At 35.1% G+C, this 27951-nt stretch overlaps 3 protein-coding genes and 1 long non-coding RNA gene across 4 annotated transcripts in view; 2 read left to right on the forward strand and 2 right to left on the reverse strand.

Moving 5' to 3' along the window:
- Positions 1-249: 249 nt before the first annotated feature.
- On the forward strand, positions 250-8856 carry LOC106178042 (uncharacterized). The gene is made up of 12 exons (XM_013561042.2): positions 250-1014; positions 1207-1415; positions 1756-1889; positions 2588-2857; positions 3065-3191; positions 3378-3568; positions 4039-4205; positions 5505-5658; positions 6830-6962; positions 7216-7267; positions 7531-7581; positions 7906-8856. Exons 3-12 carry the CDS (start codon positions 1808-1810, stop codon positions 8659-8661), a joined length of 1983 nt encoding a protein of 660 aa, XP_013416496.2. The 5' UTR covers positions 250-1014; positions 1207-1415; positions 1756-1807; the 3' UTR covers positions 8662-8856.
- A 5045-nt stretch (positions 8857-13901) lies between these two features.
- Positions 13902-18107, reverse strand: LOC106178028 (uncharacterized). Its single transcript, XM_013561024.2, has 4 exons — positions 17782-18107; positions 16727-16835; positions 14667-14997; positions 13902-14453 (listed from the first exon to the last, which is right to left on the reverse strand). Exons 1-4 carry the CDS (start codon positions 17812-17814, stop codon positions 14219-14221), a joined length of 708 nt encoding a protein of 235 aa, XP_013416478.1. The 5' UTR covers positions 17815-18107; the 3' UTR covers positions 13902-14218.
- A 3036-nt stretch (positions 18108-21143) lies between these two features.
- Positions 21144-23331, forward strand: LOC147764819 (uncharacterized). Its single transcript, XR_015331984.1, has 3 exons — positions 21144-21328; positions 22378-22529; positions 22924-23331. It is a non-coding gene; the product is annotated as an uncharacterized LOC147764819 (long non-coding RNA).
- The window catches only part of LOC106178043 (QRFP-like peptide receptor), a 28334-nt gene continuing 23532 nt past the window's right edge, over positions 23150-27951 (reverse strand). The window contains exon 3 of the mRNA XM_087001463.1: positions 23150-26995. Within this exon, the coding sequence (XP_086857589.1) occupies positions 25968-26995 (1028 nt within the window). The 3' untranslated portion in view covers positions 23150-25967. The remainder of the gene's footprint in view (positions 26996-27951) is intronic.

Below are 27951 nucleotides of genomic sequence, written 5' to 3' on the forward strand. Positions count from 1 at the left end.
TACTGGGTATTGATCAGTCATATTATATGAAATGGTATATAAAAATAAAAATCACTATAACAATAAACTTACATCAACTTCTGAATTTCAGTAATTTGAAAAAATCATTGTCCTAGTGCTCTATATTACTGTATATTTGTATCCTGTATACTTACATTTTGGTGATTGTTTTTTATAACAAATGGATGCCAAATGAATCATAGCATATTCATGTCATGTGATGTTACAAAACTCATTTTAATTTCTTATCAAATCTCTGCTTCAGCATTACTTAACATAGATATGTGTAACTTAATTTGGCTTAAGCTGGACCATGTATAGACTTACCTATCACTACATTTGTATGAACACTTTGCTTAACTGTTTTCCTCATACATGTAAGTAGAATGAATCATAATTCCTTGAATCAAAAGTGAAAGTCAATAATGAAATGCAACTATTTGAAGTTTTTTTCTGCTCAAAAGACCGCACTCAAATGCTGCTCATGCTAAATAATGCTACTTATTTTTCTGATTGTTGTCACTGTAAATGCACTAAATCTTGTAATTTATATTTATTCAGCTATCATAATGCATTGTTTTACTGAGTACATGTACAGTTCTGGGTAGCAGCTTCAGATTGTAGTATAGAAGAAAAAGGTACATGTATGATCCTAGTTTGGTCTATAGTGAAGGGGAAGGTCACCTTTTTTTAAGTGTGCTCCCTTCGTCCCTTCACTTCTTTTGTGCTACCTTATATTAATAAAATCCTAGATCTGCCTGTGTAAATATAATTTAAAAAGTAGGTCATTGAGTATACAGCTAGCTGACAAATATTTATATAAAAGAGCACAGGCTTTCAGCATCTGCAGTTTTGCTTTTTCATTCCAAGTCCTTGTGCTTACAGTAGATAATGATTTTTACATTTATAGAAGTAGAATGAAGTCCCAGAATCTTTTGACATCAAAAAGAGGTGATAAAATATATTCATTGACATGGATTTGACAGTTCCAACTTAAATTGACAGGTACAATAGGTAAGATGTTTATTATTCTTACTGAAAACCTTTAAGTCGTATAATAAAGGATGTGTTTGGTCTTTAGCTGTGTGGTTCAAATGGGGTGGGAGGCTTTTATAATTTTAACTGGGCTGACAAAGAGGAAGTTAAATACAAAATTCCACTCATGACTAGCACTGTACAGTATTGTTCTTTCACTTTTAAAACCAGGTCCTTCTTGATATACACCAGGCAGTTTGTCTCATTGAATGGATTGTGACACATTCCTGGGTACTAAATGATTGCGGATGTAGGAGGATGTGAACTGATTTGGCAAAATTCTGTGTTTATGACCTTTGAGGAGGTTTGATCAGTACAAGTATGCTGTGACATTATCAACACCCCACAGGGTATAGTTCCTTATCAGTTAGGAATGCAAGGTAGGGAACCTTCATTGTTACAGTTACTAAGTCGACTTGGTATAGATATTAAAATGTAACTATTATGCTTAACAGTGGAATATAGACTCAGCGTGTTTGATGAAATATATTGATCATGTTCTGAACAATTTATGATAGGAGGAAAAAGACCACATAGTATTTGATGTAAACTGTGTACTCTTTCCAGAATTGTTCATTAAGTTTAAATTTCTTTTAGCTTGATTTATAGCACAGTTTTGCTACATACTGGGGTATATTACTTTGAACTTAAAAAAAGATGCCAAACGTTGGCTTGATTGATTTTTTAATTGAATATACAAATTTTAAATCATTATTTAAGGACATCTGTGAGATTGAAGTGGTTCAACAGTATGAGAGAGAGATAACACATTATGGCAGGAAGACATTGGGGAACAACTATCCATTTCCTTCTTGTTTTTATGTTGGCTTCCTCAATTGCGAGACATATTGGAGGTTAGTTTTTATTCTGAAAGACTTAGTGTCTAGGTAATATATATAAATTAGTATTTTATTTAATTTGTAGTTGTTCAATTAGTTCAATGACAAATTAAATGGGACCACAGCAATAGTCAGAAGGTTCAATAGTCGGAATTAATGCATGAATAAAGGGTATACCGGTAGTTTACAAATGATTTTTCAGACCAATGAACTTTTGGATTGTCGAGACGCCCCCAATTAAATGAACCTGTTTTTACTCCCTTACCTTTCCATTATGAGTGAAATTTAAGATTCAACTACTCCTTTATCATTTCCATTATGATTGTGACTCAAAAATAGATACTTAAAATAAAAACGGGTTTATGGATCATATTTCTGTGAACAGTTTAAGAGATTGTACCTTGGTAATAAAGAGAAACATGCTGAAATATCAAGGAAAATTATAAATGTTTTTGCTATATACAAGTATACTGGTAGAGATTTAGTGTTTAATGCACATTGTGTGCCTTTGAGTACTAGACCTAAGATCTAATAAACGTATTAGATCTTAGACTAGACCAAGCATTTTATAAAATATCATACATACACGTACCTGTCTTCAATCTCTTTAGCAATTAATCAATAAAGTATATTTTGTTAGCATTTAATTAATCAAGTATATTTTGATATTAAAGTTTGAAATGCAACTCTAATTTGTGACATTGTTATTCTAGTAATGTTACCAAATGATCCCACTGTTGCCTCTGGAACTACAGCTAACCTCACCTGCTGCCTGAATGATATTTACATGTACAAATCAACAGACATTGAATTTGAACAACGAGGCAACCCTATAGCAAACACCAATCTAAGCACCACCAGGAGAGATAATTCTTCCTGCTCCACACTGTTCATTCACAATATTCAGTGTAAGGATGGAGGGATGATATACTCTTGCAGAGCAGGAACTGACATCATTGGGCAGCAGTATGTCACAGTAGGATGTATGTACATTTATGTCTCACTTTTTTCCAATTAAAATCCTAACATTTTAATCTATTAAGAAAATCATAGATTGTTTTCATTTCCACCACTTTTCACAGTGGCAAAATGTTTCTTTTTGTAGATTGATTTTTCTAATGGATGGTGATATATGAAAAACGTTTTAAACCAGTATAAGACGTTATAAAATTGATGTATGTTTATTTAAGATAACCTAAGGAGCCTAGATTCCCGTCTTCACTGTGTCTCCTATAATGAGGACAAGTTGACATGTTACATAGATATGGACTCTATGGTGACAACTACTGTTATAATGTCGTGGTCACGAGATGCCAGGTGGGCCATTTAACTATATTAGAGATATATATGACTACATGTACATGTAATATAACTAGTAAATATTATATTACATCTGATCACATTTATGTGATGCATGCTTAACTGGCATGTATTATATTTCACATTTCTCTTTTTTTTTTATTTCAGTAGTTCTTGATAAATTTTCAAAATTTTATGTTTCAGTACACAGTATATTTGCCCACATGAAGTTGAAAATGAACACACATGTAGGCAACAATACAGCTGTACCTGGAAAAAAAACGATGGTGTAGATTCATACTACAGCCAGGTGCCTATCCATTTATCTGTGCGAGCTAACAATAGCCTGGGAACCAAAACATTTACCAAAACTGTTGAAGTGGGGTTTCACATAGGTACTGGTATTACTGAGGCCTCATTCCCAATATTCAATTAATCAACCCAACTCCACAGTGACTCTAAATTATTGCAATCTTTTTAAAAGATGAAGATGCCACCTCTTGTTTTTTATGTACTTGCGTAATCACCAGCTTTTCTGTATTCTACTCAATACCAGGAGCCTTGTTAATCTTTAATATCTTAAAATTAAAGTTAACCATTTAAAATATGGTCCTTTGCTTTGGGAAATATGATTTATCTATCTTATTCACATCTATTGAGTAATGGCCATATTGTATTTCATATCATTTGTTTCTCAACTATTTCGATTATGTAACACAGATATCAAAATTGCTGATATTAATAGATCAATAAAAAAATGAAACTTGTAGGACAAGACATAATATTATTGTCAAACCTGATACACATGGAGCAAAATTATAAACAATTTATAATTTTCTTTTTTTTTTTTTTTTTTTTTTTACAGTGAAATCTGAGCCTGTCCATAACTTGACATGTGAAGTGTTAAACAATACAACAGCCCTCCTCACCTGGGCCTTGCGCCTGTCTGAGGACATGGAATGGATTAGGAATCAAAGTGGGGGATTCCAGTTCTTAGTTCAGTGGAGTGGTGTGAATGATAAGCAATACTGGGTGAGCTTGAAGTTTTAAGACAGCAGGCACCAGCAACTCCTAAATACATGCAGTGGGCGCTAAACCTTCATATAGCAAAAATATATATATTTTTTCCTGTACTCACCAAGGAATAAATACCCTTTCTAAGATTGTTGAGGACATTATTATCTAGTATATAACTGTTTTCTAAAACTGTTTTCTACTTTTAATTCTTTCATTTTTACCCTTGCATGTTTTGTCAATATGGTTTTGGATATAGTTTTTCTAGCCAATAAAAAGTGATGTAAAAGTGTTTAGTTTCTAAAAAATGAATTTTTGTTATACAGGTCATATATTGTGTGCCTAGCTTCTAGCTAAATACATAGAATAATCTTTGTAGCCTTGAGCATGCCTGCATTTCTTGATTGCTGGGCTGACAAAGATGAGGAATAATTTGTTTCCAGTATGTATGGGCTGACTTAATTGTTTTTGTCTGTACTCTGTTTCATCAGGTACAGCATGTGACCTTATTATGTGAAACTCAATCACCATACAGTACATGTTTAACATTGGTAGAAGGCCTGACAACGGGATAAGATTTAAAGTATATGATGGGTTTATTGTTGTCATTACATGGTCTATTGAAACAGGCCATACATAGATAGATGTATGTGTACCTGTATTTTTACCAATCTTAACTGAAGAGTGGCACCCACCTGCTTTTAGCTCTGCTAATAGTTGCTAGGTATGGTTGAAAGGTTGTAAAAAGATGCCTGATGACCAAAATGCCTGATGACCAAAATCAGACTTTATAAACAAAGTTACTGTTTAATACTTCAAGCTGCAGCTTTGCGATTGCAATTCCCAAATTTATGACTTAAATTGCTATTTTATAGTGTGATCATAAAAATATTACACCCCAATATAAACTGCAAATGGCAAGTCCCCTCAAGTCTTTGTAAGAACAAGATTGAGAGGGCATTACTTCTTTATGAATTGTTCATGGTTGAAAAAAGAACCTGTCTTTAACCGTGAGACACCCAGTTTAAAGCTGGACAAAGTGTTCACAGTTTACAGTGAATGTTGCTATCCTTGCAAGTACATTTTACGATTGTACTGTGATATAAGTTATTAATTTAATGATGGCATAAACCTACAGCATGAAGTCATTTATGGCAATTATTGCTTATAGACCTGTAGATAAGTAAATCACTGATCTTCCCAACTTGACAAGAATATGACAGAACTTCTGTGTACAGTACGTATTGATTTTTTCCCTCCACCAAAGGTAAAAAAATAAAAAGGCAATGATTTTTACTTTTGTACTTTACTTTTCAGAATAAGACTTTTGTATCCATTAGTAACATGTTGACCTTGCGTTTATCCGACCTTGACCCCAATCACCATTACAATGTGAAGGTCATGGTAAAACCGAGAGGGGGACTGTACTGGAGTGAACCAAAGTCATTGGAATTCTGGACTAATTTCACAGGTACTTATGCTTTTGAATGAAAAGCATGCCTCATTTCAGTGCATGCATATACACTGCATGTTGTCATTGAAAAGAATACTGAAAACAAAGTCAAGAAGATTTGCTGCCAAAATTTGGGTTTTTCAGACTCTAATGGAAAATAGATTGAATACAATATTTTGAACAATTGACAATATACATCTCTTTCTGTGTCTATACATGTAGCTACAGAAGATACCTGTACAGGAAACAGTTCAAAGTATCTGTCTCAGCATTTGGTAAACTGTTTTAAACCCTTGATTTTATTTTATTTTATTTTATTTTTATTTGACTGCAATGATTTCATACAAAATGTAGTCATACAATTTTAACAGTCTAAGGCTTCGTTCACATGAAAAGTCTATTTTCAAAAAATCTATTTTCTATTCGCAGTATATCTTGTGATCATGGTCTGTGCCCTGAATATCCGGTGGCGTAATTACTGGCAGCGCGAGCCAGTTACTTCCAAAGCTGTAATTAATTCTCGGCTGTGCTCAGAGGAGATTCTGATACCTTGACGCATGCGCAGTAGGAAGTTAGAAAGTTAATGGCGGTCGCGGTTGCTTTGAAAAATGTGTTTGTTGATTTTGTGCAACAACAAGACGAAGAAGATGAAGAAGCTATACACACGACAGATACGAGTGCAACCGTCATGATCCGATGGCAAGCGATGTGGCAACGGAGGATGAGATTTTATAGAATGTGGGCACAGCCAAGAATTAATTACAGCTTTGTATAAGTAACTGGCTCGCGCTGCCAGTAATTACGCCGCGGGATATTCAGGGCACAGACCATGATCATAAGATACCGCGAATAGAAAATACATTTTTAGAAAATAGACTTTCCATGTGAACGAAGCCTAAGGGCCCCTTCCCTTTAACACACCTCTTGGCATTGAGTAGAATACACCTGGTGATTATATGAGGATGTTGGAAACAAGAGGAGGTGTGTTAATCTGTTTAAATAAATGCATTCAGTGAGAGTCTCTGCACAGTTGTATCGATCTGAGTAGAATTATATTTTCGATGGGAATGAGTCTTAACAGCTGTTTATGATTAGAAAAAGAAAGACATGCTTGCCTTATAAAAAGATAATACAAAAACACTGTTTATATGAATATACTCATAGCTTATAAATGTTATCATTATTTTAGTGCCAAAGAGTGCTGAAGACAGTAGCAACATAGAGGCTGGGATCTTGGTTGCTGTTATTGCTCCTGTTTTGGGGGGCTTTGTTGGCTTCTTTCTAATAATTTTGACTGGTTACACTGGTTACAAGGTTTGGAGGTTAGTTGAGTCACAGAATATTGAAAGCATTGACAAATTTCATTTGTGTAGCCCATGTCTGTAAAAGAAGTATTTATATATTACGTATACTAATAATGAAAAGTTTTGTATAAATTTAGATATAAAGTTTATGAACATAGGTGGGCTTAATACAATTTTTTTTTTTTGAAGGAGGGTGTTATAACTAAAGACTATAGTACAGTACTTCAGAATTGCTAGTAACTCACATTTTGGATTTATGTTAAAATTGCAGGAAGACTAGAAAGGTTATATTGATAGAGCTTCCGCCAGACATTGAACAACAGGTAATCATAGTCTTATTATGCACATGTACCGGCACATGCCCTGTTTAGGGGGTAGAGGGTGGGATACCTTGACAATTATGCAAACTAAGAAATGTGGTTATGGATTCATTTTTACTGAAATCACTGATCTGTTAGTCCTCAGACAACATGTACATAATAGATGTGATTTGGGAGTAAGAATATATTTTTTGGTTTCTCTGCCATAAGCATAGGAGCAGCATAGTCAGATTAATTGTGTAGTTTGTGTATAATTTTTTTTTTAGGAAAATCTTGAAAATATGGATAGAAGCACAGTTGGTAACAGATATCTATTGGTAGGTTCTACTTCTACTGATTTCCACTTGCTTTGCATTAATGCATTTGTAATGAAAATAAATATTTTTTAGTAAAGAAATGTATACCTAGGCTATAATGATTTCTAAATCATGAGAAATGTTGTTAAGTTAATACATAATTGAATATTATATTTGATAAACATATCAATTTAGACTTCTTTGCATTATTGCCAGCTGTACAGTCAACCACTCATGAGAGTTAATAAAGAAAGAAACTGATTCAATGATTAATTTCAACCAATGAAAATTTCAAACATTATTTTTCTGTAAATAGAGTTTTTAATTCTTTCTGTGTATGAGTAGATGCCAGCTGAGGATCCAGTTACTGTACAGGGTAGCCAAGACAGTGGCATTCTTACTGGTCAAGATGATGACAGTTCACATAGTACAGGTATCAGCACTGCTCAGTCATCATATGACCAGATTTGCCCAAGAGCAGGACAGCTGCAAAACCAAACATATACACAGACGAGCTCTTCAAGAATCATTGAACTCAGTGAAGGTACATTGCAAGGTGAAAAATTTAAAGAAAATATTGAAAGCCTCAGTGGAGATACATGTAAATGCAAAAATTGTAGAGAATTATTATTCCTCTATCATGCCTCTAGGAGGCTTTGTTTAGTGCCAGATGCCATTAACAGTGAGAAACAATTTAAATTTCCGGATTGCTGTGTTCAAGCAGCAAAGAAAAGACCAAAATCTCCAGCCTCCGGTTATGCTCTCCTGGGTGGTGTTGATTTCTCAGGTAAAAGTCCTGACAACCTACCCCTTTTACCTGGAGAACCAGATGAAGGGGACAGTTGGGAATTGTCTTCAAAAGAAGAATCTCTTGAATTTGAACAAAATTTAGTCAGTGATTATGGACTGTACATAAAGTGGCATATCACTCAAACCAGGACTTCCCAAAGTGACCTTGATGACACTGATGGTGATGGTGCATGTAGTGAAAACTTAAATGTTTGTGGAGTTACTAGTAAAGACTTCCAGATGGAAAATCTGAAAGTCTGCCCAGATTACCAAGGTATTCACAACACTACGGACTGGCTCTCTGAATGCTGATAATGTTGATGATCATGATATTTTTACCACTGAAAAAAAGGCAAGCAGTAAATGCCAGAGATGTGAGATGAATAAAGAATATAGAATATACAACATTGGTCAAAAAAGTTGTCCCACCCCCATTTCCATGTACTGTTATTTACAAATAATCACCTCACAGCCGTAAATTGTTAGAAATAGTGCTTTTTATTCCAGATACCGTGTCTAACACGATTAAGGGTTCAAAAAATATAAAATAGTGGTGAAAATATACAAATTTTATACCATTAAGTAAAATTTATAACAGGTACCCCCTCAAATCCAATGTTTCTCTGTGATTTCAACAGATGTAAAGAAATATCTATTAAATTGAAAAGAGGCCATTAAATGTCACCAAATTTCCACACAATTAGCATTAGGGTGTGCTCGTTAAAGGTCACATGCCTAATAGCAAGTGCGGCTACCACGTACTGCAATTATCTCCTGTAGATGGCACAGCAAGCCTTCAGCACGGGTAACAGTTCTGTTTTGTGGGATATTGTCCCATTCTTCTTAAACAACTTGGGGGAGATGGTCCACGTTTTTATGGAATTGGTCTCCTCTGCAGTTCACACTCCATTTCATGTCACAGTTGATTAGTAAGGTTAATATCAGGGATCAAAGATGGTGGGGCCATCCTTAAAGCATTGTGTTTCTACAGCAAATCACTTGTCAGGCGAGAAGTGTGAGCAAGTTTGTCGTCATGATGAAGCCTTGAGTTAACCCATAAGTCAGTTCTTGAAGATGGAGTGAGATATCAGCTAAGAATGCAACGTTCATTGATCCCACAGGCATCTGAACATAGCCATCCATCACTGGAAGAAAGTCGGTTTTGATGCAGAATCAAGTTATTTCTTGTACCCCATTGATGGTCAAATGAGGATCCACAGCCATGTTGAAAAATGCCTCTTGGAAGGGTGTGTGCAGGATAATATTGCCTGAGGTGTTAGATCAGTCCTCATCTGGAGAACATTCCAAGCCCATGGTATTAGTACATTGTTCCTTTTGGAACAAAACGTAACTTGGGCATTTTACTGTAACATTCTCAATAGATAGCTCACGCCAATTGCAAGAGGTGACTTCAGGGATGCTGCCAGCTTCATTGTGACAACGCACATGCTCACAGTTCTCGTCTGGCAATCGATTTGTTGCAGAAAGCGCTCTGAGGATGGGACAACCGTCTTTGAGTCCTAATATTAATCCTATTGAGCACCTGTGGCATTAATTGGAATGATCATTGCAGAGGAGAACCAATTCCCAACTAATCTGGACCAATTCTGCCACGCTCTTTAAAATGAATGGGACAATATCCCACAAAACAGAATGGTTATCCGTGTTGAAGGCTTGTCGCGCCATCTACAGGAGATAATTGCAGTACGCGGTAGCTGCACTCACTATTAGGCATGTGGCATTTAACGAGCACACCCTAATGTTAATTGTGTGGAAATTTGGTGACATTTGGTGGCATCTTTTCAATTTAATAGACATTTCTTTACATCTGTAGAAATCACAGTGAAACATTGGATTTGAGGGGGTACCTGTTATAAATTTGACTAAATGGTATAAAATGTACATATTTTCACCACTATTTTGTATTTTCTGAACCATTAATCATGTTAAAAATGGTATTTGGAATAAAAGCCACCGTTTATAACAATTTACACCTGTGAGGTGATCATTTGTAAATATAAGTACATGGAAATGAGGGTGGGACAACCTTTTTGACCAATGTTGTATGTTGAAGAAGCATGACCAAATAAGGGCTTCATTTGGGTGTACTACTATAGTACTTATGTGGTTTCTAATAGTGCCAACATCAACATTATATATATTTACTTGCTACTTGGTAAGATTGTTATTCCAATATATATATATATATATATATATATATATATATATATATATATATATATATATATATTGGAATAACAATCTTACCTAGGCAGATTTTAAACCCACCTAGGTGGGTTTAATATCAAGCCAGAATAAAATCCCAAGGCACAGACAATTTTAGATTATGAAAAGATCTATCACATCTCTAAGCATTTAAGTTCTAGATTCTGTAATTAAGAACATCTGTTTTGAGCGATCTTGCATATGGGGGAATGCAAAACATTTTATTTATTTATTTATTTATTTATTATTATTATTGTGTTTTTTTTTTTGTTTTTTTTTTTTTGCCTCATAGATTGAAATACAAGAGTAAAAGTAATTCCAGCCATCTTTTTGGCTCTTCGATCATTCCTAAACATAACTCGGGTGTAATAGGGCTGTCTGCAAAGGGTTAACTTGTTCCGTCCAAATTTTTGTACCAAATATATATGTAGAACATCACTTTTTTATATTCTGATTGGTCTGTCTGTCTTTGTCATCGCTCTCAATGTTGCTATCTTCTGCTAACTTCCAAACCATATTTTTGTTATACTTTAATTTACTGAAAGACTTTCTTTGGTAAGATGGCAGTTTGCTTTCGAAAATCGCCATGATTGGTATACATTTATGGTAATTATTCTGTTTATTATTATTATTATTTTATTATCATTATTATTTTTTTTTTATTTATTTATTTATTTATTTTTTTTTGCAGTTTTGGTGACGTTTGCCTCCTAACTGCCAAACCATACATTTGTTTTACTTTAAATTTACTGAGTGGCTATGTTTAGTAAAGATGCAGGTTGCTTTCATAAATTGGCATGATCGGTTTACATTTACATTAATCATTCTGTTTTTTTTTTTTTTTTTTTTTTTCCAATTTTGGTGATGTTCATCCCATAACTGCCAAATCTTATCTTTGTTTTACTTTTAATTTACTGAGTGGCTTTGTTTGATAAAGAGGCAGGTTGCTTTTGAAAATTGGCATGAAAGGTTTACATTAATGGTAATTATACATTTTTTTTTTTTTTTTTGCACAAGTTTGGTGTGGATTGCCCCATAACTTCCAAATAATATTTTTAGTTTACTATAAATTTACCAAGTGTCTTTGGTAAAGTGGCAGGTTTCTTTTGAAATTAAGATTATCAGTTTATGATAATTATTTTGTTTTTAATGTGTGAATTTTTCATTTTTCACACATTAGCATTTTCAGTGGCTTTTATATCACATGGAATTGAATCACTTGCTAGTTTTTCAATGTCCATGTTACCTGTAGTACATAATGTAAGAAGGTAACAATGCTTATGCTATTTTAAAGCATTATTTTGTGCACTTTTTTTCTGTGTAATGTCTGAACATTTGACAGCTTTGCTGCCATGTTTCCTGTATGGTATCTGTATATTTGTCAGCTTTGCTGTCTAGTTGCATCTTAACTCAGGAAACCACTGTTGCCTCTACCCTGAAATCAGTTTGGGAGAACATTGCTGCCTCTTGACAGGGAGGACTATGGCACCTTTAGTTTCTGGACACTGGTGGGAGTTTGTCCATTCAATCCAGAACACTTGGAAAGGGAATTTTTATACTTTCATGAATTACTTTTGTAAATTTATCTGGACGCTAAAACTACCCAGTAAGTTTCTGAATTTCATGGATGGGACTTTTACTGTATGTTCTTGGACAGTTAAGATGGCAGTTGGTGGGCAAAATGATTAACTGTGCAATTCGAAATAACCCCTTCATAAATTTGTCTCATTTAACGTTCACTTACGGTTCTCAATCAATTCTAGAACATTTGGCGTATATTTTTTACAGTTCTAATGTTGTTTTGTAATGAATTGAACAGTTCAAGAACTGTGTCCTTCAGAATGTCCTAGAACAGATAAAGAACATCTTTCCTAAAAAGAGAAAAACATGTTCTAGGTCAGATTGAGAACCATGAGTGTTAAATGAGACAAATTTTTGCAGGGGAATAGGGGTGGGGAGGGGGTGCGAAACACCAACTTTCTCAGTGTTTTTCATTCCTATATTTGTCAAAAGAACACAGACCAAAATCACATATATATATATATATATATATATATATATATATATATATATATATATATATAAGTTATATCATATTTATTACACAGTTGCTACCTAAGTTGTATTTTATTCCCCCCCCCCTCTTTTTTGATTAAACTTTTGGTGACTGAAAGTACATAAAAATAATAATTTGGAATGTTAACAATAAACATTAGAAATACATTTCAATGTTTAAATTTTTGATTGCTTTAATGAGGCTGCTCACTATTTTGAATTTCTATTCAGGTGAATAGTTAAATAAGTGATAAATTTATTTTAAGGTATACTATCATCATTTGAAACTGCCTCGAAGTCATATTTATTTATTCCATCAGGGGTGGGCCAAACACTGACACTTGAGTTTTTACATATAGGAGAAAAAAATATTTTTAAAGAAAACTTGATTTTGTGTGAAAATCCCAAATAGGATACCGTTTAGGGTACATGTACAACTATCTCTGTTGAAGAATTAGATCTTTATCAAAGCAGCGCATTCCAAAAAAAGTTGGGTTTGATTGGGTTTGATTTTAGCATGTTCATTTTTATCGTTTGCTGATTATGTTAGAACACACCAGCCTTAATCACTACCTGAGGTCTTCTTTGGCTTTATAGAATGCGGATTTTGAGACTATCAGGCTGTGTACGCCTGTGTAAGTACCCTGCCTCTTCCCGCCCCCAAACAAACTGGCACAGCACAGCACAGCAGCCAAGAAGATAACTGTTTGGGTGGATGTAATCACACTTGGACAGGTGTCCTTCTACATGTGACAGTTAGAGAAGGCAGAGAAGACCTATGGTAACATTGGTTGCACTTGTGAAGTGTTTATCTCCAGTCTCATAAAATGCCACTACATGTAGTGTGTGCAAGCCTGTTGATTAATGTGAAAGCATCCATAAGAAAGCTATCTATGCAACAATAAGCTCATTTTGTGCTCAGGTGCATGCCTGTGAATGTTCTCATACACCACAATAGGACTACCAATTTCTTAAAACCTCTTCTGCCATCATCAACAATCTGCCCTGGTGCTGATAGATCTACAATGTATATCACAATGCCCATATTTGGCCCACATATAGGCATTCACATTTTTGCCAGTCCTGCAGTGTAAGGGAAAGAGCCTGCTTCTCCTCCAAGAATTCTCCACTGTGTCCTTTTTGTGTCAACATTCAGTGAAATTATAATTTTGGGTTCTCTTCCGTGATTGTGAATGTAATTTAAAGACAGAGACAAATTGTATAACAATGCCGTGTTATATAAGTATCAAGACAAATATTCCAAATGTTGGTTAGGTTTAAACGATCTTTAATTTTTCTTATGTTATCAATAAAGAAGACACAGTGTATTAACACAAAGAATTAACTTCAAAATTTTGTATGAATTTCTTTAATTACAAATATCTAGGGCTGTAATCCGAATCCATACATTTGTGTGTATAGAGGAAAAAGGTTTCAAATAATCTTTCATATGAAAAATATGGAGTATATGTAATGTATATTTTAATCAACATCATTTAGAGATGCCTATAAATAAATTCATAATACAGGACTCCAATGGGCGTTATGGTGTTAAGGCAACCTTAAAAAAATTTTTTTTTAATATCAGTCAACCCCATCCAAGCGTTCCTCCTCCGCCTCCTCTTTTTTTTCTCACATTCGACTGCTCAGAGAACCACTCTGGATTCACAACATAGGTGGCTTTTGGATAAAACTTTGGGTTGTAAAACATGGGGCCTGTCTTAAAATTAATGTCTTTCTCATTTCTCAATTCATTGTTCTGTTCTATGTTAATTTTGAACTCGGGTGCTGGTATTGAGTAGGCAGGTCGAGCATCCACTGGTCTGGAAAAGATAAGATGGTATAACGTTTATTGGTATATACATGTATCTATAATTATTTTAATACAATCATCGTAGTAGATTTTGTAATTTAAAAGTCAAAAACAAAACAGACCTAATATGCCTTTTGATTTTATTCTTTGAAAAGTAATACAACGCTAACTATGTATGATTTATATTTTGTGAATCAGTTAAGTGCTACTTTATACCACTCACTTCAAAACTTCCCGTTTCCAGTCCTCAAGACTGCGATGCGAATTAGACTTTCTAGGACCTGTCGCTGCTTCTCCATTCTCTATAAGAGGTGGAAGAGTGATGAGTTCAGAGGTTAGGGCTGCTATAGGGGGACTCTTAGTTTTCCCTTTTGGGCGTGTATTAATAGAAGTGAAGTACTTGGGTGTGGACAAATTCCGATCTTCTCTCTCTGGCAATACTTCTTGCTTTTTGTTTGGTGGTTGGTTACGAAGTAAGACCAGTTGCCTTGGGGTTTGTGTGCTACCACTGGATTTCTTCATATTTTGCCAAAAACTTCTCATCGCCTCAGTTTCTGTTAAAATAGACAACAAGGTATACTGGTAGAACAGAAGTGACTGTGAGTGTTATATTGCCAAAAGTTCAAATAATGATTAAAATGTACATGTATCTATACAGCTAAATTATTTCAAATGCAAATTAATTGCAAACTTCTAAGTATGGCTTATTATAAAATATCGTTGAAAAATCGGGCCTGATATTGTATTAAAATGGTTAAAGACACTACGCAAACCTTGCCTCCTTATTCACAGCATATTTTGATAATTAAATGCTAAATATTTCCCTAACCAAGGGAATTTTGAAAAAAGTTACAACAGAAGTCAGTGGAAATTTGGAATTGGACCAAAAATTTTACCTTTGACCTATATTTCAAGAAACCATGGGTTAAAATCTTGTAAAATATTAAAATTTTCTGTGGAAAAATATTTATTTGTACCAATTTGCATTGATGTTATGGTGAGATGTTAGAGCACATTCAGAACAGCAAACTAACAGATCCGCAGATCAAACATGGCCGACCCACTTGAAAGCTTCTTGCGCAATCCCCAAATCTATCCAGTGCTCAATCGGTAAGCTTTTAAGTGGGTTGCCAAATTTGATACGCAGATGTGTGAGTCTGCTGTTCTGAATGCACTCTTAGACTACAGTCAATCGGTGCATTTTCGTGAGAGAAGCAGCCATCAAAACATATACTTCCATAGCTACCATTTAACTTGAATGAGGTTAATTTCGTTTAAACTTGGTGTCAATTTTGGTGTTAAACATCATGTAAAAATTGCATCAAAATTGACAAAATAACCTATTTTGTGCATCTATTTTGTTTTTATGTCTGTACATTTTTCAGCTTTTCTCTTTGTTTAAAGAAAATTCCTGTATTTTCTTTATTATTATTTTCAAGAAAAGCAGTACAAAAATTGTTGTGTGCCAGTACATGTCAGCAACAACGTGTCGGGAGGGGGTATCCAGCTGAAGTAGCAGTGCTGCCCTCTTCCACCGCCCTTTACTGGAAGATCTTGGTCTGCGACACTGTTATGTGATCTGGACAAAATATTTTGCAACGTTAAAGAAAAAAATCCAGCTGCTAGTGCAAACAACACGATGTAGGGTCACACCACAGACTCAGGCGAAAGGGATTTGGCGTTATTTGATCTTCAAATAAAACAAATAGCAACTAACGAGCAAATACAATGATACAGGCTGCAAAATATTCTACTGGCCAAGCCTTAAAGAAGTGTCTTCAAAAGCAGGGAAGTAGGTCTTACATATAATACAATACTTCAATTGACCAGGGTATAGCTGCTAGTTAGTGTAATAATGGAGCTATTATTTTAGGCACAAAATCACTGGTTTGCTTTTACTGCATTACTCACATAATCGATTTGGGTAAGTAGCAAAACATTGTCGCATGGAAGAAAGAGCTCTGTAAAGCGCCTTTCAAATAATTTGTATGAAATCTTTGTTAAAATCGATATCAAGTGGTTAGATAAATATGCATGTTTTCTTTTCTAACCATTTAGGTCGACTGCTAAACATACAAACACTACAATATCACCATTGTGAACGGTGAGAAATGTACAGAAGCGAGACGTGTAGGTTTTTTAAACTGGTTCAAAATTAAATGCTCAGGAAACTGAACAATTCGATTTGGAATGCAGTATGCCTCTGAACTTGACTACGGTAAATGTGGCTGGTATAACCAGCTACAGGTAAACACACTCTTTATTTAAATAAAAAATTCTTACCCAGTCTCTTCCGATTACTTGCCATGCTCCTGGCATCTTCTTGCCCTTTCTGCATAATGACAGGTAATATGTCGTAGAGCTCCTGCATGCTTTTGACGCGATCTAGAAGCTGAAATAAAATCACATCCAAGCAATAATTAGATTTTATAGATTTTCAAATAAAAGAAAAATAGAGAAAAGGTGCAAATCGATTATACGGGGAAGCCAAAGCACATTTTTGTGAGAGTATTGCGTTTACCAGTACCTACACACACGTTAAGAATGGCAGTGAAGCAATGGTGGCAAACTATAAAAACTCTGCTGGCAATCCTTCAGGTGGAGTACTCCAGTTTCAGTTATCTTTCAATTTGCAATAAATTCTATCAATAAAAGGTGTTACATTCACATTTCAAAGGTATTTTTAACGGATCCCCAGCTCAGTTTTACAAGTGCACAATGAATACAGACCACGATCATGATACTAAATGGGAGTACATTGGATCTGAAACTGGAGTCGTGTTTAATACGTGACTGAAGACACTTAGGAAGTATTGGTTTCATGTGCATAATATGTTTTGCAACAGTGAACCCACTGGCTTCTCTGCGTGACAGATTTATGTTTTAATTTAAAGCTCTCCCACGATCGCGTTGCTAGGTTATCAGCGTTGCATATTTGAGCGACCAGTTTTGATAAAAGGGGTTTAAATTGTAACTCCCAAAGCATATAATCTATGCACACTCATATACCCACTTGAACAGCAAATTTTATATTTAAATCCAATTAATTTGGCATTTTAAGCAAATAAACTTTTAAAGTTAATAGAAGTCTTCTTACATTTTATACATCTAGGGAATGTTATGAAAAAAATGTCCAGAATTATCATTCGTTGCATAATCAAAGCATGGTGACCTTCAAAAATTGAAAAAAACTTCTGTTACTAGTACTACATACATTGTTTTGTGCATTGATGAAATTATAAATATCCCTAGTGAAGTTCACTAATTATCAAATTGGAAAATCAAAAACTGTTCCTAAATCGGAAACATTGCAATCTAAATCCACCTGTTTTACATACCTTATTGTACCTGCGGTCTATATATTTCACCATTAGCTCAGTCAATGCAAGTTAAAAATCCCTGTGCGTTTTCAAGCTGACCGACAATCGTCTTTCCCATTGCACTGCCTGAGAATGTTGACAGTGGGGCGCAATTCTGGCTGCGCTACTGAACTATTTTGTATCACTGCACACTTGTTAATTTACAACCTAGAAGTGTCAACACAATTCGCGATTAAAACAATCAATCTAATGCAGCACACGCTGGGTGTTTATCTTATCGAGCGAAGGTACTACTGACATAGGTGACTGCACGCGCGAGCCCTGCCTTTCTTTTGAGTTCCCGACCTATTTACGCTGGATTAGCTTTCATGAAGGCCTCGTCGTCCGGACGACGAAAGATAAAGCTCACGAAAACAAACCGGTAATACTGTGCCAATTTGAACAGATAAACAGGTGCGAATGTTAATAGAAGAATGCAGATATGGAATTTTCATTGAGCAGGGGTCTCTCCGTAAAAAACATGATATAAGGGGACGTTGAATTGGTTTTATGACGATAGAAAATGCATTTTGAATTTTAGTTTTTTAAGTTCTGTCTTTTATGCCAAGTATTTTTGTTCTTATTGTAGATGCATCTCAGCGAAGCAATGTCATTAAAACGCCATTTGATCGCAGCGTTGTATGAAACATTGAATTTTTGAGTAATAGATGTTCTTATCGTGTCCATCACTACGAGGAAAGAATATTTCTTTTCTTTTTTCCTGAATTGGCCTAAAACATATTTTAGATTTATTGTAACTGGAGACTTAATGGAAAAAGGCATAGCTTGCATGGTAAGGCCAACTAAGCTACGCAAATATTTACATTGCTATCCTGTTTTCTAAATGCAAACTTAAAGAAATTATCTGATTAATCAAATCTTAATGCTAAATATATCCATGAGGTATCTTGCGCACAGTAGAGGACTCATTGCAAATATAACACAATGAAGTCTGCTATTGATTTAAAAGCTAAGCTTAGACTTACAGCATGTTGCCATTAAAATATTTCTATTTCTTGATATATTATAGACAAAGACATAAGATATAAAAATTAATGAGAAGAAGATTAGAAGATGAAGTCACAGGCAGCAATGTCATCATCGGTGACGGAGACGGTCCATGGCAGTACTGAGAATTCTTTGCCAGCAGTAATGTGTTAGTTGTGATACACTTGCACATTCATGCTCTGTCCGAGACCAAATGTGCCAAGGTGCACCTAGTTTGTCTCTCATCTCCTCTTATTATTATAATTAATAATCTGTAACATAAGCTTGCACGTTATTAGCATGGAGTCTCTGTCCTGCCTGTTATCCTGGAGCACCAGTCATTTTATATTCACTATCATTCTACATCATAGTATGTCAGTCTATATAAAGATAAGTCATCTTGAAGTAAAACGAAATCTTGATTTTCTTTTCAGATTTGGTGCTAAAATTGACGAGACAAGTTACGTTTTTTTTTCAACATAAAATACTTTCTGCTCCGTTGACACTTTTCTCACAACGCACTTACCATCCATGATTCCACTGAGATGCCATCTACCAGTAGTGGTAAGAAAACAAGAACCTTTGAATAGCTTTTTAATCTCTTCTTGGCTTGCTTTAAATAAAATCAAAGACATGATTCAAGGTATTTTGTTGTCCTGGATCTTCCAATATTTTACCTTTTTCTACCACTATTTTTGCTTTTATTCCAACGGAGGGTCACTTCGATTTTAAATGTAATCATATCTCCGCTCAAAAACTGATTATTAATTTGGAGTCATAATCCAAGGCGTAGTAGGGGTAGTAGGGTAGTAGTAGTAGAATTTTTTTTTCTTTTTTGTTACCTTGGTATCTTGTTTTTTGCAAACTATAACACAATTTCATTAAAAGACGGGGTTGGGGATGGAGTCCGCTCCTCAGTCTTTTTCCACAACCTGTATCCACGAGTGTGACTGAGCTGTCGGAAAGTGACTCGGTAATCCTTTAAACGGCTGTTAATAACTAAACTGGTATATTTGTCTTTTTTCCTCTTGTACGGATCGTCCCCTTACACAAAATAAACACGTTATATTTCAGATTCGGTCGTGCGAATGTTGGTGCATGGTTTTTATAAAAAGTAACGAAGAAAAAGTCCAGTGTTATTTTCAGAGGCTATTCTTAAACATCAGTTCCAGCTTGGGCATAATAACGAACGTTATTATGTCTAATGTTCCAGTTACAGAAGAGATTTCATATCCTGAAGAGAAGTATGTGTTTCTTAAGAATGATAAACCTGAGACTTGTATTACGACGTCCCATGGTCTTCTAAGCAATAAAGAATTAGGCCCTATCATAAAGGAAATGTTACACAAATGTTAAATTTTACACAAAGAAAGGGTTAAGATAGTTTACAGCACGATGCATGTCAAAAATATGAAAACTTACTTCGAGTGGCGAAAATAAGTTTTTTTCGCATAAAACTTTTATTGCATTTTCGAAACTTCCAAAAGTTTACCGGACATTTTATGCTGAAGGAGCACATGATCGGTCTTGTGATTTAAGAAATAAAGCCAATGTTCCAACTTACCCGCGTTCCAACCCACCCCGCTCTCCCCTACATCATTGAAAACAAATCAATCAATTAAACTATGTACATAAATCCTTCACAACTTTACTGATTTCTGATCTATACTTTACACTCTGAAAATGACAACAATATTTTATTAAAGTATATGCTGTTCCTGTTTTTAATTGTTTTGCGACTACCCTTTTTTATCTCTATTTTATATACAGAGTGCTGTAGGCTACTTACTCAAGTGTATAACTGATGACGCAAGATCTACATATAAGATACAACACGCGCATAAAGTCAAGCTACATTAGATCTGTTCACTTGTATAGCTCGCGTGCAGTCACATCTAGGTTTGTGAACGCATATGTAGGCTGATTTAAAAAAAATCACGAATATTTATTATTATTTTCTCAGCTAAATTAAAAATATATAACTCGCCTTCACTTTTCTGATCTTAATTAAATATTGCGTTTTATCTCAACAAGAACCACTTAGCATCTAGGACAATGGTCTGGTTCACTGCAGATATGGACATCACAGCCGCAAACCCAGACTGCATTGCTTGGCGTAGTTTGCTTGCACCGTGCACTGCACCATGCACAAACAGCATTATTGTGCTCCAATAGTAACAGGTTTTACATGAACAATCTATTACTGGTGAAAGTTCATGCATTTACTTTTATGATATATTATATTATATACTGTTCTATCACAATTCTTCAAAATACTATAACATTTCTCTTAGATATAACTATCATCAAGGAAGGATATTTAATTTTGCTGGGAATTAAGTAGCCTACGATAATTTCTTATCGATTGCATGGACCTGTTGATGACCTACATATTGTGCACGTGAACAGGAGCCGACAGCTGCGTGATAACAGGTCACAACGCTATTTACAGCTGTGAACGTCTTGGAGAACTAGAGTGAGCGCGTCTTCTGTTGATATTGTGGACAATTCCCTCCTGATTTTCTCCCCCAGGGATCAGGTAAGTTGCCTGTAGAATCTGGATTACCTTTGGTGATGATTATTTGCAGTTCTTGTCAATTGGACCGTTATGGCGTGACATTACGTGATCGGTCTTTCAGACCATAGCACTCTGACTGAGCTCTTAGTCGCTAAGCCAGACATAACTTTGGGAATAAGGGTTTATTTAATAACTAAAATACATTGCTCTTTTGTTTTACGATATTCGAAAAGGTACGGATACACAATAGGTATGCCTATGGGTTTATCAAATAAAAGTGAAGACGACACGACCGTATAGATCTATATTATGTAGCCTGTAGGAAGCAGCCTTAGAGAAAAAAAGTCATATGTTAAACTGTTTAGGCTGTGTATTTCATATTGCTGCAAATTACCTCTGACGGGGGTAGCGCTAGCAATATATATATATATATATATATATATATATATATATATATATATATATATATATATATATATATATATATATTTTTTTTTTTTGTCAATTTGTTATCAAAATGATCATAATTTGACTAAAGCAAGTCAAATCGGACCTTTTTTCTTTAGCCATTTTGAGTCAGTTTTAGCATTTGGCTAAATTGACGAGTTTTAGTGCTACCCCAGACTGAGTTGCTACTAAAATGTATTTTGGGATATAACAATATCCCCATGTGACCATAGTCAGGGGTGACGTATTTGTATTTTTTTGTCTTCTAAAAACCCCAAATAAACTTTGTCCTCATGCACTGATCAGCAGTTGAAAAAGACGAATGACTCATCATTAATATAGTTCAAGGGATAATAACTCTTTGTTTCGGCCAAAAAATGAATTTCCCTGGAGTAAACAACAATTTTCCCATACTTACCAATGGTTAATGAATCCATTTTTACATTCATAGTTAGTCCCGGTTTTTTTTTTTTTCTTGAAAGTTTGTTTTTTTGTTAAAATCTCTTGTGAAATATAAATCTCATACGAAGAGTTATTATCCCTTTAAGTTTTTGTTTTCTCTCTGATTTTCAAACATGTAATGAAAAGTTATGACCCATACTAATAAACTCCCATTTTTTCAGGCTACGGACGTTAAATGCGTATCATCTTTACCAACCACATAGCTGTTTTTATTGTAACCAAGGATATTGGCAAACCTGTACATAATGGTGCTGTCAGCCATACTTGAACATAGAACTGGGAAGGATATCGATGTCCAAGAACCAGTTTATAAGTAAGAATGTCTATTAAATTAATTTATATAATATATTATTTTTTGATTTCTTCCTTTCAATTAAAGGTTTTCAGGATTATGCCTGATTTCAGAACGTTTTTTTTTTTTTTTTTTTTTTTTTCCATATGGTCTAAATACGATAAGAAGTTGCAAGCTACACTTTCAGTTTTCTTCACCTTCATCCACGTTTTTACTTGAAAGGAAGAAATCAAAAAATGTCACAACTGTGAGATGCTCATACACTATACCTTGAGGTCTGCCAATTACTTAATTTTTTTTATCTTAAAAATAAAAAAGAAAAAAAGATGTTGCACATTTTCCCCTTGAAACATTATATTAAAAGAAAAACTCTTGTGTTTGGAGTATTTTTCTTTGTTATTCTGTATATTTCAAGGCATGAACTAGCCATGGGAAAAGAAAAGAAGGCCATTAAGGTCACCAAGGCAGAGGATCAAGCAGCCCCAGTCGAGTCTGGCATGAATGACCAGAAGGAAAAACTCAAGGAGAAGGAGGAGCCTGCTAATGGGGCATGGGGGCCTGTGTTCAAGAACAGAGAAAACTTTGTACAGATGCACATCTTTTGAAAGACCATGCTTAAGCAAAAAGAAAATCTTTGTGTCTTTTGCTTTTTGTCATGACACAAAATTGACTTCTGTTTTTGTGGTGGACCATCTTTGAATGTGATTTGTAACATCTGACTGATTCAATAGTTTAAAAACTGTCAAACTTCTAGATTTTGATCTTAAATTATGGAGTGTAATTTGATATAATAATAAAAAAAACTACTTAAAACCAAACAGAAGTTGGTTAATGAGAGCAACCTGCCCAAATGTTGAAGAATACAGATTTTTAATTAAGACGTTTTTTCTTAATGGAAAAAATGAATTGCACAATGGTTTGATAAGTCTAAAAATTTACAATTAACCCACAAAAAACCTTAACGTTGTTGATTTTTATGGGTTAACGGCCAACCCTGAAATAAAACCGCTATGTCTTAAATATCACATTTTAAAAGAGAACAGATTTTTTACTCTGTTTACCAACTTATTTATTTTTTATTTACTCATTCTTGAATTCATTCCAATCATCGAATGCATTTTGAAAAGAGAAAGTTTTTTCTTTTTTGTATTATGTTTTTGCAGCTATATATAAATGTTAAGGAAGGGTTTTCTTGTCATCTTCACTTTTCCAGCTATTTAAAAGAAATGATCCCGGCAAATTTAATGGGGGTGTTATAAGATATAAAATAATCAATTCCCAATTAGTACACTTCCCTCCCGTGTCCAAACTTGAGTATGCTGTACTTCTCCCTCGGTGAATGTGCTTGTCTTTTGATGTTGAAGGTATCCGTTGATATCAAAAGATAAGTAATATTTGGTTTACCATGAAAAACTTTGGAGTATATTTATTGTCAATGATAATAACTTATAATACAAGTATGCTACCACTAACAACAAGAAAATTGTGAACTATCAATTATAACTGCAATTTCCATGAGAGTAGAATTTGCTCTCCATTGCACCCAGTCACATTGCAGTTCGCCCGTTGTATTTCAATTTAGAGTATATCCCTACGGTAGGCATACCGGGCTCTTTTTTTTCCTTAAATTGTTTCTATATATTGCATACAAAATACCAGTGTTTACATTATGCATAACAGAAATATACAAAGAAATGATGTAATGAATAAATATAGAATAGCCGTATGTTTTAAAGCCTAGATTGGGACCCACAGTTTCCACGGCCGCCGTTCGATGAAGTGTGCAGTTTTACATGATATTTTATTATTTATTAATTTGGCATCTTCAATGCGGTAACTGGTTACTTTTTTTAAGATAAACGTGTCATCTTTTCTAAGCAAAATTACCAGTGGGCAGGCCCTTTTTGTCACTTCTCACTGGACAAAAACAGCCTTGAGTATTCCATATTCAAATGACATTCAGCCTCCATATTCAAATGACAACTACATGTAGGGCCTATATTAAAATAAAACCCCGCCATGATAAGTTTCATGAACCCATACTCTTGTTCGTTTGCTCTAAAGCATTTTGAGATATTGTAGACGTCTTCTCAAGATGGTTACTCCAGTAGTCCCCCTACTGTTATTCTAACACCATTCCAAACGTAATGCTGTGTATAAGTTTCTTGTCAGGATGTGGCTTGTTGATAATAAAGGTTGGTAAGCATATAAGCTCATTCATTTGAAAAAAAAAAACGAGTGTAAATTATGACTGGTCTTTAAAGGAAATCAAGACGGATTAAAACCTTCCTTAGGCCTACTCTTTTATCTCCTCTTCCAGTCTCCATTGAAGACCACACATAGGGGGCCTACATACACATGCACACGTGCTCGCACATGTGGGCACCAGTATAATTTTTTTAGACTCCTCGTGGTTGGGAACGGGGTTGAATCCATCCGTACAATATAAATAGTTACAAACGATTATGGTAAAACACATTGCGCTCTTGACCATACTACAGTAAAACATGAAATTTTGTAGAAAAAAATTCAATTTCCTTATAACCATCAAGGTATATCTACAAATCTTTTAACATTACATCAAGATTATTACCAAATAAACCCGTTTTGGAGATTTGATTTTTTTCACACTTATGAGTAAAAAAAAAAATCAGTACGTAACAGGAGCGGATCCAGGATTATTTGAAGGGGGGTCCGCGGATGCGAAGCCGCTGACTCCCTCTCTAAATCCGCCACTGCGTACGTTACGATGCGTTAGCTGAGCTGAAGAACGCATTTATTAGTCTCATCTAGTCTCAAAGGTAGATTATATATCATAGAGAAATAGTCTAAAAGAATATCTACCATATGTGACTTTTATAATACTTGTATCTCACATTTATCGTATGTTCTTTTGTATACCTACTTAACGCAATCCTTTAATATATTAAAAAAATCCATAAGTGTATGATGACTTAATTTACCAACAATACAACCGAAGTCACACAAAAATGCGGTATAATTTTAACTTGTTTTGGAGGTAAATATGTATACAGATGTTTTCACTTTTAATTTTAAATACAAGGCAAAATTAAACATCAAATATAAAAACACTTGGCAAAAAAGTTAACTACCCCGAATGAATTAATTGTAAGCACCAGGTAAACGACTCCCACCGACATCAGATGCAAATTTGAAACCGTTTTGAAACGTCAGCTTGTAATGTGGCTTACATGTAAATAACTAGGCTTATGTATCCACAGCAACCCCTACAGTACAGATTAAATTACCTTGTTTATGCCATGATGTTAAGAGATAACTGCACATAACTCTCCATCATCTTGCACATCATAATGCGCCAATTATTCAAGTAAGGGGTGTAGATCAACCGCCACAGATGATCACTGAGCGCGATTTGTTTGTTTCATCAATCATAAAACTAAGTAATTGAATAGTAGGAAGCCCTTACGATCGATCATATTACGCCTGCCCTTTTGCTCTTGACAATGAAATCGCCAAGTCTTCAGAACAATTGACTGGTGAGACATTTGAGTCGCCCGTCACGTGAACAAAATGAAGTAAAACGTATTCCGCCTCATGTTGTGCCCCTTCCTTCAAGTGGGTGTGGCACGACACTCTTACCGCGCGGTTTTTATCTTCATACGAATTGCTCTTTGCTAGAAATGGGTTCCGCACATTACTATTTAGTCTATTACACGCGTCTTGTTCTCCCATGGATTTAAATCTCCGTTTAAAGGATCCTTCATAGGTAGAGAAAGTATTCTGTCGTGATAACATGTCATTTCTTAGGCTTTTTCTGAGGGAGATGGCTCTTAGAAAAGCATTTCTAAATTTCGTAGATATCAAATTGTAGAGAATGGGATTTCCGGCACTATTCAAATAAAAGAGAATTCTGACGCAATAGACGAGATTGACCATTCCTTCAAAGGGTATCGACTCTTTCTCCTCTAGGCTGGAAAAAATCAACCACATCGAAAACACACGGAAAGGAAGCGTGCAAAAGAAAAACAACAGAATAACAGATATCAGCAAGTAAACGACCTGTTGTCTTTGCTTGATTACTTTTTCTCTACGCTCCGAACCCACTCTGCATGTACCAACCACCACGTTCTTTCTGTCCGCCATCAGGCTTCGGCATATCATGGCGTAGATGATAATCAACAACAGACCAGGAGTAGCGTAGAGCACCACGTTCACAGTGACGATGTAGATCTTCTTCCAGTATTCATCGATCGAAGTTGAACATACTTTTACTGGGGTATCACCCAACCAGGCATCTCGCTCTTTCGCTATAGCGAAGAAGGGCGTGGTCACAGAGATGGCGCAAATCCAGATTCCTACCAAAATCTTGCCTGTCTTTCTTGTTGTGCACCGTTGATCAGCATGCAGCGGCTTGCAAATAGCGTAATATCGTTCCACGCTTATAACTAATATAGACAGCATGGAAGCATGAATGACCACTGTCTCCAGAAAAGGAATCAGCTTGCCTGAAAATTAACAAAAATGTTACTTTATTAAAGAAAACTTAGATTTTTTAGGAGACGCCCATTAACATTACGTATATACTTTCCACTGATCTTTAGGGAGATCAGGTTGACAAATATTCAATGGTTCTTTGGCTTGGGAATTCCAAGAATACGTTAAAGGTAATTATTGTAGACACAGACACGGTATACTTAAACAGAAGTTATCATTGTGACACTCATGGGAGTGAAACTATGAGTAAATAACTCAACAAATGTAAAAAAGCACGACCGCTTGTCGCAATGTGTTATGTAATGTGTCATGGTATTTTTTTTTCTTTTTGTATCTTCACTCGCGCTATCAAAAGATAATGAATCAGCTGTATATGAGTAGACATTTTGGAAAATTTAGATGAGCGGCATTTAGTAGAACCTCCAGGCCTTGCTCAAAGTGACAAAACACCCAATCAAATTTAAAGAGTTTCGCAGGCATCAAAGACTGGGTTCCCATACTTAAATCGATCCATCTGGATCGACCAAACTCCCTGGGGATTCACGCTAAATTGCTATCAGCTCAAGATGCTTAAATGTCTGTCACGCCTACCGAATCAGCTAGGGGGTAAAGATAATTACCCCCTAACAGCTTTACTAGGCGTAACAGACTTTTAAGCCGGTTACGTTGATAGCAATTAAGTGAGGCTCCCCAGGGAGATAGATCGATCCAAGTATCTGTGGGAATGGTTCCAAAAAGTGCATAAACTGTTTATCGTCAAAAAACTTTAATAAACCTTTGTTTTGTAATAGGGCACATAACTCTGTTTAAAAATTGAAACCCTCTGCTCGTTTTGATTATTTGAATTCGTTATTGATCAAGGTCCCCTCATTAATTTGCCTTAGGCAGTCAATTCTCTGAGACCTTTTAGTGTAAATGCCACTTGTCCATGAAACATTTTCAGAAACATTATTGAAAGGATACAATC

The sequence above is a fragment of the Lingula anatina genome, chromosome 1, assembly GCF_051362555.1.
Source record: "Lingula anatina isolate TDL-2025a chromosome 1, LinAna3.0, whole genome shotgun sequence".
NCBI lineage: Eukaryota > Metazoa > Brachiopoda > Lingulata > Lingulida > Lingulidae > Lingula > Lingula anatina.

Excerpts from the sequence above, each read along its gene's own strand:
- LOC106178042 (XM_013561042.2), top strand. The coding sequence starts at position 1,808 with ATGGCAGGAAGACATTGGGGAACAACTATCCATTTCCTTCTTGTTTTT. Across the intron at positions 1,890-2,587 it reads AATTGCGAGACATATTGGAG|TAATGTTACCAAATGATCCC; the intron begins GTTAGTTTTTAT and ends TTGTTATTCTAG. Across the intron at positions 4,206-5,504 it reads TGAATGATAAGCAATACTGG|AATAAGACTTTTGTATCCAT; the intron begins GTGAGCTTGAAG and ends TTTACTTTTCAG.
- LOC106178028 (XM_013561024.2), bottom strand. The coding sequence starts at position 17,814 with ATGGTGAAATATATAGACCGCAGGTACAATAAG. Across the intron at positions 14,998-16,726 it reads AAGTAATCGGAAGAGACTGG|AAACTGAGGCGATGAGAAGT; the intron begins GTAAGAATTTTT and ends CTATTTTAACAG. Across the intron at positions 14,454-14,666 it reads TGGAAACGGGAAGTTTTGAA|ACCAGTGGATGCTCGACCTG; the intron begins GTGAGTGGTATA and ends TATCTTTTCCAG.